The 16,800-nt window shown below is 42.8% G+C and overlaps 1 protein-coding gene across 1 annotated transcript in view; it reads right to left on the bottom strand.

The window, feature by feature from the left end:
• Window positions 1-13,737, bottom strand: part of myo15b (myosin XVB) — a 40,628-nt gene extending 26,891 nt beyond the window's left edge. Inside the window, exons 1-24 of the mRNA XM_078290890.1 lie at window positions 13,549-13,737; window positions 11,197-13,413; window positions 10,837-11,013; window positions 10,054-10,118; window positions 9,881-9,944; window positions 9,041-9,150; window positions 8,808-8,882; window positions 8,515-8,608; window positions 8,236-8,339; window positions 8,016-8,079; window positions 7,550-7,663; window positions 7,201-7,362; window positions 6,387-6,500; window positions 6,245-6,303; window positions 5,295-5,418; window positions 5,117-5,212; window positions 3,837-3,968; window positions 3,285-3,410; window positions 3,092-3,169; window positions 2,143-2,291; window positions 1,559-1,604; window positions 1,334-1,458; window positions 800-914; window positions 519-694 (exon numbers count right to left, since the gene is read on the bottom strand). Coding sequence (XP_078147016.1) covers window positions 519-694; window positions 800-914; window positions 1,334-1,458; window positions 1,559-1,604; window positions 2,143-2,291; window positions 3,092-3,169; window positions 3,285-3,410; window positions 3,837-3,968; window positions 5,117-5,212; window positions 5,295-5,418; window positions 6,245-6,303; window positions 6,387-6,500; window positions 7,201-7,362; window positions 7,550-7,663; window positions 8,016-8,079; window positions 8,236-8,339; window positions 8,515-8,608; window positions 8,808-8,882; window positions 9,041-9,150; window positions 9,881-9,944; window positions 10,054-10,118; window positions 10,837-11,013; window positions 11,197-13,413; window positions 13,549-13,737 — 4,775 coding nt within the window. The remainder of the gene's footprint in view (window positions 1-518; window positions 695-799; window positions 915-1,333; window positions 1,459-1,558; window positions 1,605-2,142; window positions 2,292-3,091; window positions 3,170-3,284; window positions 3,411-3,836; window positions 3,969-5,116; window positions 5,213-5,294; window positions 5,419-6,244; window positions 6,304-6,386; window positions 6,501-7,200; window positions 7,363-7,549; window positions 7,664-8,015; window positions 8,080-8,235; window positions 8,340-8,514; window positions 8,609-8,807; window positions 8,883-9,040; window positions 9,151-9,880; window positions 9,945-10,053; window positions 10,119-10,836; window positions 11,014-11,196; window positions 13,414-13,548) is intronic.
• Between the last annotated feature and the right edge of the window lie 3,063 nt (window positions 13,738-16,800).

Here is a 16,800-nt window from a genome sequence, read left to right as displayed (position 1 = left end):
AAAGATCTGCAAAACTTTAAACTATTTACCGGAAAAATAATAGGCAGATGTCAACTATCAGAAGTCATTATTCATATAATTATATAATATAGTTATTTGTTGAATTCTAGTTATTATATCTAGTTATTTTCTAACTTTCTATATAACTACTACATAATTTCATGGTTCTGTCTTGGCAACAACAGAAGAAATTAGAGGTACTTACCAACTACCATTGAACTCTTTCCCTATTTTCCCTATAATTAGAACATAATTTCATGGTTCTTTCCAGGAAGAAATTAAAAGTTCCTTTCTAGGAAATTAACAGGAAATTGCGGATCTGGAAAATAAAGTGTTACCCCACTTTGTCCAGATATTTAGAGGATATGAGCAGGTGTGGAAGTTTCGGTAGCAAATCATATCAGATGTGAGGACTGTGCCACAGCTTAGGGTGAAGTGAATTGTCACCCCAGCTTTCTCCTTTCTCCCCTCCCTCCTTCCCTCCCTCCATTTTCCCCTCCTTCCACCATCTCTCCCACCTGGCCTGGTGTCCTCGGATGTGGCTCTGGATGACGATGGCTTTCTGCTTGAAGAACCTGAAGTTCCTCCTGCAGATGAAGCCCCGGATGTTCCTCTGGATGGTGACGGCCGCCCAGGTCTGGGTGCTGCTCCACTTGTCCTCCACCCGCTGGTACAGGAGCTCCTTCAGGAACACCTAGCACACACACACACACACACACACACACACAGATACAAACATGAATACACTGTACATACAGTAAAAATGTAAATTTAGTGCTATGTGTGTGCATTTGGGCACCTTGGTGAGTCCCAGCTGATACTGTCCCTCCTCTGCATCGAGCGTCTCCAGCAGAGCCACCGTCTGCTCCCTGTCTGAGACCTGGGTGGACCGCTGGGCCAGCAGCACCCCGTACCTGACCAACAGAAAGACCACGCTGCCTTCAAGTGCTCCTCGTAAGCTCCTACATCTGAGTTTGCAAGTCGGAAATATGACTTGTCGGTGCATTCAAGTGCTTTTGGTCGGAAATAATAACAGGATGGAACTTATATCTTGGCGACTCGGGTATCATAGAAAAATGTAACTTTCCCAGTCGTATTTACCACCTTGTTGGGTCGTTCAGGTGCACTCAACTCGTAATTACGATATTTCCAACCGCAATTGAAGGCAGCAAGACAGGGGGATGGGAATGTGGGGAGGAAGAGTATGGAGGGATGATGAGGAAAAGAGGAGAAAGCAGCAAGACCAAGACTCGTGGTTCTGATGTCTCACACACACACACACACACACACACACACAGATTGTTGAGATGTGACACTGTGTGTTGATCAGCACCTCTCCATGAAGTAGGTGTATAGGATGCGGATGGGGAAGCCCTCTTTCCTGATGTGGATGGTCTCCAGCATCCCAGCATGCCTCAGCTGGGCCGACACGTAGTCCACGTCAAAGATACCAGGAAGCTGACAAAGCACACACAGGATGTGAGGTCACACTTGGTCCTGGTATTATGGATCAACTGGTTAATGTCAATGTGAAATAGCTGCTGTTAACATATTCTACCTTGACATAGTTTGGCTTGAGACAACGGATGAAAGTGGTTTTACATCTGGGGGTGAAAAAATGGAAAATGGATGGTTAATATTTCTAATCTTGGAGTATTATGATTTCTCCTGAAATGATTAAACAACAGGCTCAACCTTTGGGAAAGTGCTTTAAGGTTGAAAGAGAAGAAAGTAGAAATTTGGTGCAGGATTGTGGGAAAGTGAGCATTGAAATATTTTGAGCGTTGCAACGAGAGGGCGGCACCAAAAATAAAGCTCAAGTCTACTTTATGCAAATTTTAGGCATCTGGAGCAAGCGTTAACCAATTGAAAGGCAGGTGTCCATTTGATTGATGTGTGTTCCTGAAACATCCCAGTCCAAGTTCCACCTGTCCTACCAGAGAGAGCATGGAGGAAAAACTATTAAATGAAATGAAATTTAACTATTAATTAATTATAATTACTTAAATTACTGCTGTTTCTAGCCATCCAATCTTGTGTGATGCGTCTCATTTCATTCATAGAATTTATTTGTTGTCTGTTGTCCTTCACTTAAACCCCACAACACCCAGTACAGTGAGTCTCTATGGGTCTTCTTTGTACCTCTCCAGGCGGGTGGTGAGCTCAGCCAGGGACTGTTGGAAGTGTGCGGCGACAGTAGCGGGCTGCTGGCGGAGGCCCTTCCCCCTCCAGCCCAGCTCTCTCTGCTGGATGTAACCATCCTGGACCTTACGGAACAGCTCCGACACCATCTGGGAAACACATTCAAATTCATATGAAACTTGTCATAATTAACTTAGACAGACAGTTAACAGAATAGAGGTTAGAGAGTTATAATTTCTACAATATGTGTGTAGGTGTTGGTTCTAAGGTTTGACCGATATGGGTTTTTGAAGGCCGATACTGATATCTTTGAATTAAAGATGCTGATAACTGCTATTTTGTGCTGATTTGACTAATTTCATACCAAAATATATATACACATGTATACAGACAAGTAGTTTTTTACCCCAGAATATTATTCTAATAAGGTGGAAAAGCCTCTGAAACAGCATTTAGGTCGTGGGACACTAAAACTCTCCATTGAAACCCAGAATGATGATGATGATGGTAAGTAAATTTCCCTATGTACTTGCGTTAGTGAGTGAATGTGTGTGTGTCCATTAAGGTTCGACCAATATGGGTTTTTGAAACTCTATACAGATATTTTCATACAAATATTCAATATCTTTGAAAATGACAAACAAAAATTGCAAGTATCCCCCAGAATATTATTCTTATCAGGGTGGAAAAGCCTCTGAAACAGCATTTAGACCATCATGGGACACTAAAACTCTCCATTGAAACCATGAAACACAGGATAATACTACTACTACTATTACTACTACTAAACTTGTTCTTGCATACTTGTGTCGAACATGATCAAAATGTCAAATTAGAATCAATTCAGGGTAAAGGCCTGTGGAGTATTGATACTGACTGGCTGATATCCTAATTTGAAATAAAGGGCCAATATCGGCCCCATATATCAGTCTAACCACAGCTGGTTCACCTTCAAGCGGCTCCTGGCAAAAAGCTCCACCACTTCTGTGCGGAAGTGATCGTGGTTCTTATTCAGGAAATTATGGACCTGGGAAAAGGCAGAAGAATATTTCTGAATACGTCTTGGGTGCTTTTGCCGAGTGTTTGGTTATGACTCATACAGTTCGGCATACAGCTGTGAATACCGATATGTTGTGTCATACCTGATAGGTGACAGCTCCAGCATAGTGATAAACAGTGAAGACTGGCAGTGGGATCTTGGGCTTGGCGTAGTAGGGGCTGTTCCCATGGTGGTAGTGGCACTTCTGGAGGAAGGTGTGGTCAGTGGCCTCAAGAGAAAAACACACAGGGAGGAAAGATTTTAAAATTATATATATATATTTTACTTTTTGCACAGATGATGGGGTAACTCAAGAATGTTTTTGCACTCTTTCACTACCGTACATGTCACTTCATTGGTCAGATGTAGAATGAAATGAAAACTTAGCATCGATCGATTATTTATATAAAATGCCAAAAGTGTTAAAATAATATTGTCTTCAAATCTAACAAATCATTTTGATTAATGACTGTGATCACAATATAAAAATCATCATGGGATCATCATCTCAGCCACAATCATTCTATAAACCTGTTTTTTTTTTTTTTGCATATCTAGCCAGTACAAATGCAGATTTAGTGCTTGTGTGTGTATGTGTGTGTGTGTGTGTGTGTGTGTGTGTGTGTGTGTGTGTGTATGTGTGTGTGTGGGCTACCTGGGGGAGGCAGGTCTGGTCGTCCAGTATGCGGAGGATGCCATGTGGCCTGGAGGAGATGAGCTCCAGACAGGAGTGGAAGTTGTTGAGTGGCACTGGGTACCACTGGATCTGTTCTGCACTGTACTCCTCCTGCAATAGTGTCATTTTTTATAAGAGAGAATAGAGACTGCCTCTATTGGGTTTCAGTGTGTGGAGATATTTATTGAAGATGCTTAGGTGTGGTTGCTTTTCTCAGTAGAAACAACTTCAGATTCTCCCAGTTTTTATTTTATGTTGTTTTTTACACCCAGTAATAACTAAAAAAAAAAAACATTTTAATGAGAAATTGCATATTTTAGTTGGCTATCCCTTTATAGGAATACACCATGTTTATGGGATAATGTTCTGTTGGTTAACTGAACTGTTAAGTGATGAGAACGTTGGCACCAAAATCATCCATGTGTCCCCAGTAAATCACTAGCTGTGGTGCTCCATGCTAACACTTTAACTACTATATTGAGTGATAGTAGGCTGCTAGCATTATCTCAAAAGTGAGAAAATGAGAACTTGTAGCAGCTCTAAAGCTAAGTGGTAAGTAAAGGGATATGCAGCTAAGTCCGGCAGTTTTGTGTCGGAGACTGGAAACAGGATACGTATATGAAACATATACTGTTTGGAACTAGCAGGGACTATTTTCCCTGTTTCCATAGGAAGTGGAGGTGGTGGGTGATGGGAGACTGTGTACAGCTAAAAATCACTACACAGAGGATGAATACATGGTTGCTCAACTGAAATAGTTCCAAAAATAAACCTGGCTTCATCATTTATGTTGAGTTAATGATATTTCATTTTTTAAATGTATGAATCTACAGGCCATATAATGAAAAACCACTAACAACATTTTTATTACTAAAAGACCAGTCTTGTTACTGTGGATAATGAGTCTACTATCAGTCAACATAATGAATGCTAAAGTGTTAGCATGGAGCTACGGAGCCAATGATCTGGTGGTGGATGAGTTGAGGTCCCCCCCCCCCCCCCCCCCCCCCCCCCCCCCCCCCCCAGCTATATAAATGTAACCAATTATTATTATTATTATCCACCAGGGACACATGGATTTTGGTGTCTATATTCTTTGGTACCAGGTGATGTCACCACCTGTTGTACTCTTTAGAAGGTGATGTTCTCATCTCTTTAACGGGTAAGTTGATCAACTGAAGTGTATCTTGGAACTTCTTTGCAAGTGTAATTTGTATATATAGAGATATAATACATATCAAGCGTGACTTGCCACTGACCTGCTCCTGAGAGACCACTGCCTTGTTGACAAAGTACTGCAGCTGCTCATTGGCAAAGTTGATACACAACTGCTCAAAGCTGTTCACTCCCAGGTCCTGCAGCAGAACAGAGAACCGTGGAATCACATTCAGCGGCTCAGATGTGTGTACAGTCGATCAGACCGGGCGGGGTACCCACCTCAAACCCGTAGATGTCCACTATGCCCACTGTGCTGTCCATCTCTGTAGGGCTCAGCCAATCATTGATCTGCTCTAACAGCCAATCAAACAGCACTGAATACAGGGCCTTGGCAATGGCATCTCTACAAGAGAAATGGAGGAAGGGAGAAAAGATTGTGGCTCATGCTTCAAATGCAATTCAACCCACTTTTTCACAAACTGTTAACACACTAGTCTACTTGTAGTGTTCATTGCTATATGAGCAAAATAGCACAAAATGCATTAATATTTTAGGTTTACACATTTTAATCTTATGACAAATTCACATTGGATTAAGTCATTCTAATTTAAATGATGCATTATCATGTATTAAATACTCATAGAAATCAAATAAATTGAGTGAATGCATTATAATGCCAATGCATTTCAACTACGTTAGTTTTATAAGGTACAGTAGTTCTAAATAATACATTTCCGTCAAACTGAAATAATTTATCTATATGTTATCTGATTCCATAGATACTGTACAACAACAGTCAGATGCTTACAACAAATTTAGTTCATTTTATCTATATCAGTCTAGTTGATATGTAACCAAATAAATGTGCTGGTTCTACTTTTTAAAATATTTTATTTGTGTTTATTTGGATAAAATCAACATTTTTAATACACATTCACAAATGGAAGAAAAAACATCTCAAACTGAGAAATTTAAATCCATTTCCATTTTTATTCTACATACACACTTTACTTAGTAAAGTGTGTATGTAGACTTAAACTTACCCAGTAAAGTGACATGTGTTAAACTCAAAAAGTGCCAAAAAGTTTTATTGGTCAGATATAGAATAAAAATGGAAACTTTGCATTTAACCATCCTGATTTGAGATGTTTTTTTCTGCCATATGAGAGTGTAAGCTCCCCTTGCATCTAGTCTTCATCAACATATGAGGAAATGATGGGTATTAATACCTGGATTCTATGGCACTTTCCACAGACAGAGGGCAGTAGATCCTGTCATAGGTCGTCTCCTGTTGAGCAGAAGGCCGATCAGTGTGCAGACGGACACAAATATGAATGATAACTCAGCAAGGGGCCCGACAGATGCACTGACTGTGACTCGGTGTGTGATGACCGTCTGCAGAGCCTCTGAGGAAACCTGCAGCAAGGAGCCCACTCTCCTGGCCTCAGCCTCGCTGAAGATACGAGCCACCTCGAACGACTCGCTCTGAAACAAGCAAACCAACTGATTCCTGATGAAAATGGTGATTTTTGAGATAATATTTTGCTACTATAACCACTTAGATTCATATAATACACAAAATTAGCTATAAAAAAACACAAACAAAAAAATACATTGTGACCCTATGGCCTCCAATCTGCTGCTTCTTAAAAATAGCTGGTAACTTCCTCAGGCTTTTTTAATATATTTTTTCATTTCTATTTTATGTGGTATAAAACATTTTTTTACCTACAAGTCCTTCTGTAAATTATTTACAAATTCCTCTGTAAATTACCAACTATTTAATTATTCATCGGAACGAAACAGGAAAATGCACTCTGATGTTATTCACTGAGTTCTGATACGCAAATGCGCATTTTTATTAAATATGAATTTGACTATGATTACAAAATGATATATATATGATACATATAGTAGTGGACAAGTTAAGGCCACCGTATATAATTTTATTCTGATTAGATGAAAGGATTTTTTTTCACTTTTCTTCACCTGTAGTATCTTGCCTTAACTGTCATCACAGCAACTTTGGGAGATTTTTTCATTTTTCTTCACCTGTAGTATCTTGCCTTAACTGTCATCACAGCAACTTTGGGAGATAAGTTAAAACTCTTCTCTTTTCTCTTTTGCACATGCATGCACTCACTCTCGCTCTCTTTATCTCTCTCACACACACACACACACACACCTCGTAGGAGCTGAAGCAGATGTTGCCGAGCTGCAGGATGGAGGAGAGGACGGCCCAGACGGTGGAGATCTGGTCAGCATGGAGACCGATGCTCTCAAAGCACTGGACCAACAGCTGGAAGTCCTGCTTGTCCTGCTTCCCCTTCAACTCACAGGCACCACCCTAGGAGGGAGAGAGACATAGACAGAGAATGGACAACGGATGAAGTGAGAGAGAATGCATGAGAGGTATAATGAGCGAACGAAAAGGGAAAATTGAGGAAAACGAGGTAGAGATTTGAAAAGAAAGGTATCCATCAAGGCAATTTGTGGAGTTAGGTAGTGATGCTGTTCATGTAGATGCGTTGTACCTGATTGAGGTAGTAGTAGGTCTCGGCTCCCTGCAGATAGAGCTGCTGTTTGTCCCAGTCATTCATACCAGCCAGCAGCTCATAGAAGACATGGTAGTTCCTCTCTTCAACGGCCTACAGGGCAAAAGAGACAAGGCCTAAACAACGACATCAGTTGAATTCAATACAACTGTACAGCTCACCTCATGCACAGTTAAGGCATGGGGTATACTTACAACCAAGTCAAACTTGCCCGAAATAGAAACACTGTCAAGCACGTGACTGCATACAAATTTCTATCTAGTCAGAACGGAAAATACTAGTGACAAAAACTCAGAGAATCGCAAATGTGCGCTTTTGTCCGTATGAACCTGCCGCAGTAAGTATACCATGGCCTTAACTTGTCCACTACTGCACATGGATAAAGTCGTAGCTTATCCATGATGACTATTTTGAGCACACAGCACACCTCACTCAAGGTCCTCACCTGAAAGACAACCCTGGACTTCTCAAGGAGATATTTGGACAACGAGGTCCCTACAACAACCCCACTGTCAACCAATGACAAGATAGGAGACACTCAGTCCACAAGTAAAGCAACTATAGTCAATCTCCTCAGCAACAAAGGAATTGAAGGTCAAATTTGCCAGTGATCAACAAATGAAATGTCTACAAAGGGTACGACGGGTAATGTTAAGTGGACTCACTGGAGAATGTGGATGTGGAGGTACTTGCCGAAGCGGCTGGAGTTGTTGTTGAGGATGGTCTTGGCATTCCCAAAGCTCTCCAGAATGGGGAGGACCTCCATGGGCTGGTAGAAGAAGAGAAGGAAAAGGATTAAATGAGAGGAGGTAAAGTATAAAAGACAGAAAAGTAAACACCTGATGCATTGTAGTACTTTGTTTTAAAATTGAGCGTTGCTTGTGGATAAAATGGGAAACGAACGAAGACGTTCGTTTGGTCTTCCACAGTGAATTGCTCCATACCTGTCGGAGGTTGGCATTTCTGCCCTGATACATGGAGCTGAGATAGTGGACTATCAACTTGGTGGCTTCGGTCTTCCCTGAACCACTCTGACCACTGCAAAGAGAAATATTATCTTTATCAGTCTCGGTCTAGAGAGACCTCACAATATGTCAGTATAGAGCATAGATTGAGGAAGATCTGGCCTTTTAGTGAAAGTGTAAGAACTTGTGGCTCTGTTGACGTACTGGAAAGAAGTAGCCCTGAATCTAGGAAAAATATATAGAAATAGGCAAACTGGTGTTCCTCTCAGTACCTTATGATGATGCACTGCTCCTGTGCGGAGGTCTGGGACTGGCTAAAGGCGTTGTCGGCTATGGCATACACATGGCTGCAGCAAGGACCAACACAAAGTCAACCACCCATAGTGGAAACAGAAGGGGAACAGAGGTTAGAAGGGACTATAACTTTTGGGATGCACGCTGCCAACTGTAATAGAATCAAGAGAGGGCAGGATATTGTACAATGGTTTGAGAACTGTATGCTCACGGTGGGTTTCTGTGCTGCTCTCTTCCCTGGTACTGGTATCTCAGATCCTCTGTGTAGATATTAAGGGGCTTGAAGGGGTTAACCGACAGTAGCATGTTTCCTATGTAGGTCTGAGAAAAGGGAATATGACACAGCCGTTCAGCAGACGGATTATGTAAGTATCCATCTTAACAAGTCATTTAGTCTAGAAAGTCCTAAGATCTTATTTGGCAAGCATCTCCATGTGCTGATGTGGCTAGGAGCCTGTAGTATTTTCATTAGGTCCTTGTTGAACTGCCATGTCTGAAATGCTTGTAGTAGTAACCTATATACTAAGTTACTGTTTCTGCTGTTGCTAGTTTTCTCCGCAGTTGTATTGGAAGATTCATTTATCCATTTCACAATTCTGTACGATTCAAATTGCTTGTGGAAGTGTTTAGCTAGCTAGTAGAAGATTCATTTCAAGTTCCCTGCCTGATGAGGGAAGTCATGATGTCATTTTATAGCATTAGATTGTTTGATTTGGCTTTTGCATATCGGTTGTCAGACTGGGCTTATTCCTTTGTTGAGGATGTAACGTTAGCATAATAGGCCTTGCGAAGTGTATGTTAGCAGTAACGTTGGTTGCTAACTTGTAGCGCTGTTTCAAGTCACTTGTTTCTAGAAAATTCCTGAGACAAGTTAAAGCACACTGGAGAATTATCTCTATCTCAATTTGAAGACTGTGTATATGACTTGTTATGATGGACACTTTTTGCATTGTAAAATGAGAGACTCAGATTAGTCCAACATCCTTACACATATAATAGACATCAAAAAGCCTTGTGTGTAAGAAAATGTGAGGGCAGTAATGTAACATACGTAAATACAGTCACGGTGAAACCTCTTCTTCAGATTCAGAAGCACCGAGCTCTCGCAAACCTCTCTAAGGACAGATCACAACATTGCACCAACAGGTTAAGTTTGTGCATGTTTATAGATACTCTGTGTATGTATGTGTGTGTGTGTGTGTGTGTGTATGTGTGTGAACTCACTCGAGCTGGGAGAGATCCTCCACCTCATCCACCTCTACAGCTGTTTCGCTGCCTGGCATCAACACCTGAGAGAGAGAGGAGACAAGAGCAGACATGAGTCCACATAACAAGACCCCCATTCAAAAATACTGCCAGTCAGTACCATGGATTTGACATGGCTCTATCCTTGTCACCTTACCTTCTCTCCACTGCCATCTTCCTGTCTAGCTAACATTGAATTAGCTTTCCAAAACAGCAAATGGAGCTTCGTCACAGCCCTTAGTCCTTCATGGTTTAAGGTTTGTTTTTGTTTCTGCACTGTTTCTATCCCTGCTGCTAGTGGTCCACTCATAACCTTTCCACAGCAGGTAACCAATCCACCTGCAGCAGTGCAGCAGTGTGATAGTTGATATAGGCCTACTGCAATCTCATAGCAGCATGCTAGAGTGTGTTGTATGCTCTATTGTACTGGCACAGACTAGGAAATAAATAAACCAGCAGCAAGTCTTTTATGTCCTCTCTTCTTCCATAAACACTGACTGTAAGTGATGAAGTAGAACTGATATGCAGACACTCCAACCATTAGACATTAGACAACCATTGATTCATTTGTCTGAACTGAGGGTAAGGCATGTCTGCATGGGATTAAAATGGCATGGAGAAAAATGCAAGTTGGAATACAAAGTACAGGACATGGTAGAGTAGGAAATTGAGTAAAATGGTGATACTGGTGTGTTATTGCAGGACAACTATGCCAGTCCATAACTGACTTGGTAAGACTTTACTATAATGCAGCATCAGTACCTGTGTGCTGTTGAGTCGACTCTCCAGCATTTCCTGAGTGGGGTCCTCCGACTCCCAGGGGCCCCTGCCATTGTGGGCTGGGACCGTCCTAGCCTGGCCCTCATCCTCATAGACCGTCCACTTGGTTAGCTTCTCCACCGTCTGGTGGGGCAACAGGTTCTCCGTACGCAGCCAGTCCTGAATCATTGAAGTACATTGACAAAACAAGGGAGTTTCAGTCAAACACATGGTCAGAGGAATAAAAATAGTAGAGTAGAAAAGACACAGAATCCTGTGGTATTTGCATAATTCTAAGACTTGTTATTGATTTAATGAGGAATCTGCCAGTTCATCACCAAACATTGATTACTTGATACATACCTGAGGGTCTCCACTCATCCGTGCAGTCCCTGCCCAGTGCACCTCTGGTGGGCCAACAGTATATACCCCCTCCTCACCCATCAGCTGGGCCACTTCCTTGTCTACCTCCTCCTCATAGAAGGTGCCCACTCCTGACAACACCCTGCCTGCCTCCCCAGTCTGAAGGGGCTCAGCGGTGGGCCTGGGTATCCCAGCCGCAGCCTCCCTCTCTGGGTCCGGCCCCCTGGCCCGAGTCGGTCCGGCAGCTATCGTTCCCCCTGAGAGGGACATCTTGGTCAGGTTAATCTGGGAGGAGCCCAGCTTCCCTCTGGCAGCTAGAAGCACACTGACACCATCTTGATTGTCCAGGGCAGCTTTCCTGATCCTATCCTCAGTATCGGATGATCCTTCCGGTGCTGCTGTGCCGACACTGGACCCACCATTCCTGTCTGCTGTCTCTCCACCTGCTGTTAATCCTCCTGGCAAGGACTTCTTGATGGACTTAAGGAGACTGAGGTCTGGTTTGACAGGCAGTACAAGCCTGGCACCTGGTTTAGGGGGTTTGGGCTCTGAGGTGGTTGTGCCTCCTGGTGATCCAGTGCTGGTCGTCGGGGTAGAGGCTGCAGGAGTTGCCTGGGCTATCTTTGCCAGGCCCAGTTTGTTCATCCTGGGGAGCACCACAGCATATTTGGCCTCTACCTCTTTCTCCCCAGCTGGAGCTGCCTCTTCCCCTCCCTCCCCTGCCTTTCCCTGGGGGCCGGCTTTCTCTTTAGCTCTTTTCTCTTCAGAGGAGCTCCTGCTCTTCTTACTGGCCAGGCTGGTTTTAGTGGCAACTCTCATGGCCATCCTGTGTTTGAGGATATTGCCTTTGGATTTTCTGGGCTCCTCTTTCTGTTTTAGGGCCCGAAGCGGGAGCCAGCGGGAGACCCCAATGACTTTGGACCAAGCAGAAACTTTTGTTCTCAAGTTTACCCCCCTTGGCATTTTCTTCTGAATCCAACCAGACACGCGGCGAAGAGTTGTCACACCTTTTCTTCTGCCTATCAAAGGGTCCTTGGCTTTGCTGGACCCTCCATCTGCAGCCTCACTCTCCGATGTTTCCTCATCGGGCTTTGCTAACATCTTACTGGTTCTGTGTCGCACAGATGCCATCTTGAACTTCCCCAAGAGCAAACTCTGTGGCTGGCTTTTGACACTTGCAGCCCCCTGTTGCTCCTCTTTTGCTGGTCCAGGCTCCAGACTGGCTTTGAGGTCTTTACCTTTGGCTTTGAGAAGCATCAGTCGGTTTTGGCCTTTGGAGGCTTTGGACAACATTGGTCCAGCCTCCTCTTCTTCTTCCCCATCTGGATCTGCTTCTGCAGGAGCATTTCTCTCTTTGATGTTCTTTGTTTTGCTGGCTAACAGAAGGAGCTGGGTCTTGCCTTTTGTTTGGTCAACCTTGTTGAAGGAAACACCTTTCAGTGGCTGAACCTCCTCCGGTGCAGGGCTGGGTTTCTCCTCTTTCTGCGGCTTCTTTTTGTTCTTTTTGTCTTCCTTGGCTTTTTGCTTGGCTTCCTTTTCTGCCCTCTGCTTTTCTGCCTTGGCCCTCTGTTTCTCTGCCTTCTCAGCCTGCTTATCTGCCTTTGTTTTTTTAAACATCTTGTATTTCTGCTCTCGTGCAGGCTCCAAGGGACGTAGCGTCACTCTTCGCCGTCTGCAGGCTTTACCAGTCGATGGCTTTTCAGACGTGTCCTCCTGGGTTATCTCCTCGTCTCCACCCTCATCGCTGGTGACTGGCTCGGACCCTTCGACTTCCTTCTTGCTTTCCTCCTCTTCTTCACTGGTGGTGACGGGTTCTTCCTCTGGGTCACTTCTGTCCTTGGCTTCCTCTGAGGGATTTTTGTCCGATTCCTCGTCTGCTGCTGGTTCTTCTGTATCTTTCTGAGTATCTGACGACTCGGCCTCCCCGTCACTGCTCTCCTCGCTCCCCTGCGTCTCAACTGGCTCTTCATTACTCCCCAGCTCCTCCTCCGTCTCATCTTTACTATCTTCCTCTTCCCTCTCATCCACCGAGCTTCCTCCATCACTCTCCGATTTCTCTTCCTCCTCCTCCTCAGTTTCTGTCACCCTGCCACTTCTTTTGTTTCCAGTCTTGGCACAGGGCTTGTTGTTGATCCTTCCTGTTTTGGTTGTGGTCGTCTTAGGAGCGGGTTGGGGTTTGGTGGTTTTATTTACGCCCCCTTTAGTTCTACTGCCATTCTCACTTTGAGGTTGTAATCTACTGTTCACAGTTCGTCCGTTTACCAATTTCTTCCCTGTTGCTTTCTGTGGTTCCTTCTGTTCTATACCTTCCTTTTTACTTTCATCTTTTTTATTCCTTCCCTTACTGTTCACCTCATCTTTCTTCCCCTTCTCCAGAGTTGGTGAATTCCCTCTACCTTTTTGTTTATTGGGCACTTTAGAGGTAGGTTGAGATGCTTTGGAGCCATTCCTTTTTCCATTTTTCTGTTGAATTTCTTTTTTTGCTGCCTCTGCCTTCTGCTTTGTGGCATTTGTTCTACCTTGGGACTTAACCGGTGACATGGCTATTAATTCTTCAGTGTTGAAAATATCTGGGAAATCGTGACATTACCTACAAAATAACAAAATCATGTACATTAGTCTTTATTTTGTAATTTGCGTTCATGTTGATTTACAACTTCGAAAGACAAAGTGTGCAGATTTTCTTTATCTAAATCACTAAATTACACGCTTTGATAGATAAATTAACCACTCAATAAAATGAACGACTAAGGGCAGGAGATAGAATGACATGTCTGTCAAACCGAGTGAAACCAGGTCCTTGGCTCGGTCCATCAGCATTTAGACTAGGTTTCACACATTAAGACCCTGATCCTTGTTCTCAAGCTAAAGACACCCAGGTCAGACCTAGTTTAGACACTACTGACCTATTTTTCCAAAGACAATACTAAATCAAATCTCACATGCCAATACTTCACATGCTTCATGAAAATGACTCCTCCTTTCCCATTGTAATGGCAAACAACAGCCTATCTGTAAGTCCAATCTACCAGGCAGTGAAAGGCAATCTTTAGGTCCACCTAAACGCAGTTGTATAGCCTGTACGCCCTGGGGGGAAAGCAGTGAGAGCTGGTCTCAGTGTAATATGGCTTACCTGGCGTCTCAGGTGAAACCCAGGCATGGCTGGGGGTCTGCAAAGTGCTCCTGCTTGTCCTCAAGAGCTGGTGTCACTGATACACACATAGACATGCTTAGGATGAGTGGGGTGTAGCTACACACCAATCTCCCACCCACTAACATTATACAGGTAGAGACACACTCAACCACACATACAATGCCCACCCAGCAAAGGTTCTCGTGTGTGTTTTATGCATATACACACAATGCCCAGACGACAAAGGTGACCTTGCATGCACGTACACACACGCACGCACAAACACAAAGTGCTTTTTGAATAATTTAACTGTATTTGGCAGGTCATACAGCTCTGCAGCCTTTCATATGGCCAGCTGGTGAATGCTTGGGAGGAAAGGTGAGAGGTGTTGTGTGGAGTGATCGACAATAGGTGTTGAATAGGGGAGAGAGAGAGAGAGAGAGAGAGAGAGAGAGAGAGAGAGAGAGAGAGAGAGAGAGAGAGAGAGAGAGAGAGAGAGAGAGAGAGAGAGAGAGAGAGAGAGCTCATTTCCTTTCCCTCCAGGACAGGGAGATTCCATCAGTGTGTGCTGGAATGCTGGAGCAGTCTCCTATTTCTATTTTACACAATTGACATACCATTTCATACTCGTCCACTGTGCAGAGTAAAACCACACACATCTTAATGTTAATCAGGTGCTGGACAGAATACACAACAGAGCAAAAGTAGAGCACAGACACAGCAAGTTGCTCCCAAACTGTATGAATCAAGGATATTAATAGTTAACTGAAACTAAGATTATAGCTAGGCATGGAAGAAACATTTTAGTAAACAAATTAAAAAAAGCTAATCATAATGGAAAAACTGAAACTAACAGTTTTTTTTTTTTTAAATGAGCCCGATTTCTTTTCAGTTTTAGTCTTTTGCCTTACTGTGAATGAGGTGGAAAAGAATCCCGTCATCATGAATAGGCCCTGATCAACTATCAATATATTATCAATACACTGATTCCTACTGTGCATGTCCAAAAACATTTTGTGTCAGTATGTACACAAAACACCTACTTTTAACATATACAGGCATGACCACTGAAAAGCTAAAAAACTAATCATTTTTGAATATAAAAACTTAACTAAAACAAACGCCATTTGAAAACTAACCGAAATGACAATCAAATTTCAAAATAAAACAAAAATAAAAACTGCTGAAAAGTGTCAAACTATTATAACTCTGGTATGAAATACACAATAAGTTCTTACACCTTGGGAGCAACTTGCAGTGTGTGGACTCTACTTTTATTCTATACTCGTCTACTGTGCAATGTCCTAAATATGCAAACGGTAGGCAATTACTCCCTAACTCCAGGGCAGCAGTTTTGATCCACTGTGACAGGAGCAGGGCATTCAGCCGCCATCATACAGGTCGGCCAACATCTTCAGGTTGGGAATGAAAATGTCCCAGTGAGTCTCTGCTGTGAGCCGGCCCGGCCTCACACAGGCCCTTAGAGAGCTCAGGTTGCAGCGAAGCCACTGTGGCCCGAGGCAATTAGTGGACAAAGCGCCTCATTCCATAATGGATGATCAAAACTCTTGGCTGTGCATGTATGACAACTGATACCTCTTTTATCCACTTCACCGAGGACGACCCAGCTGCGGCTTACACAGACCACGATTATAGCTGGTCTTGTAGAGTAAAACCTCGAAATTGAAAGCCAGCGCTGGTATTTCACAGTATAATCACACAGGCCAAAATGATGGGTTGCGAGTCTAAATATTATGGCTTTTTTCAGATTTCAGCGGGCTTTAAAGAGGGAACGCTAAAACACAACATGCAATACACCAAGGATTGGAATACTCCACAACAGTGGAAATGAACAGTTACAATATGAATGAACAAAATGTCAACACACTTCAAAATAAAGACAGACGCATTCATTCTTGTGAAAAACATGTAATAATTATCCAGCAGGAAACTGTAGTGTGAAGTTACAAATCAAAAAAATTAGGGTTCTTAGACTTAATCATTCACTACAAAAATATATTCTAGGCCACAAATGCTAAAATACCCAGCATTTTGAGAGACAGTACCAAAATATTTCCTTGTAAGATCAGACTAAATAGCAGCCAACCCCAGTTAAAATAGGCCCACTGTTAAACACAGGTACAGATTCATATACATATATATTAAAACATTTGACTACAATATCTTAAAATTACATTCCTAAATTACATTATTCATTGCTGGCGTAAAAAAAAAAACTGGTTTACATAAAAAAAATAATTAAAAACCAAGCCCCATAGAAAGTTGTTCCCCCTAAAAAGTACAGCATTGTGTGCTCCACAGTAGCGGAGAAGTACCTATGGCAGGCAGAGAATGGACGGGAGGGGAGGAGGGATGTGTTAGCAATATAATGCAGCTGTACCAGCGTGGTAATGCTAGAGAAATCCTATTATTAGCTTTGAAAATGACAAGTGAAAGAAAAAAAAAAAAAT

Source organism: Centroberyx gerrardi, chromosome 20, assembly GCF_048128805.1.
Source record: "Centroberyx gerrardi isolate f3 chromosome 20, fCenGer3.hap1.cur.20231027, whole genome shotgun sequence".
Taxonomy (NCBI): domain Eukaryota; kingdom Metazoa; phylum Chordata; class Actinopteri; order Beryciformes; family Berycidae; genus Centroberyx; species Centroberyx gerrardi.
This window is presented reverse-complemented; position numbering and strand designations above follow the sequence as displayed.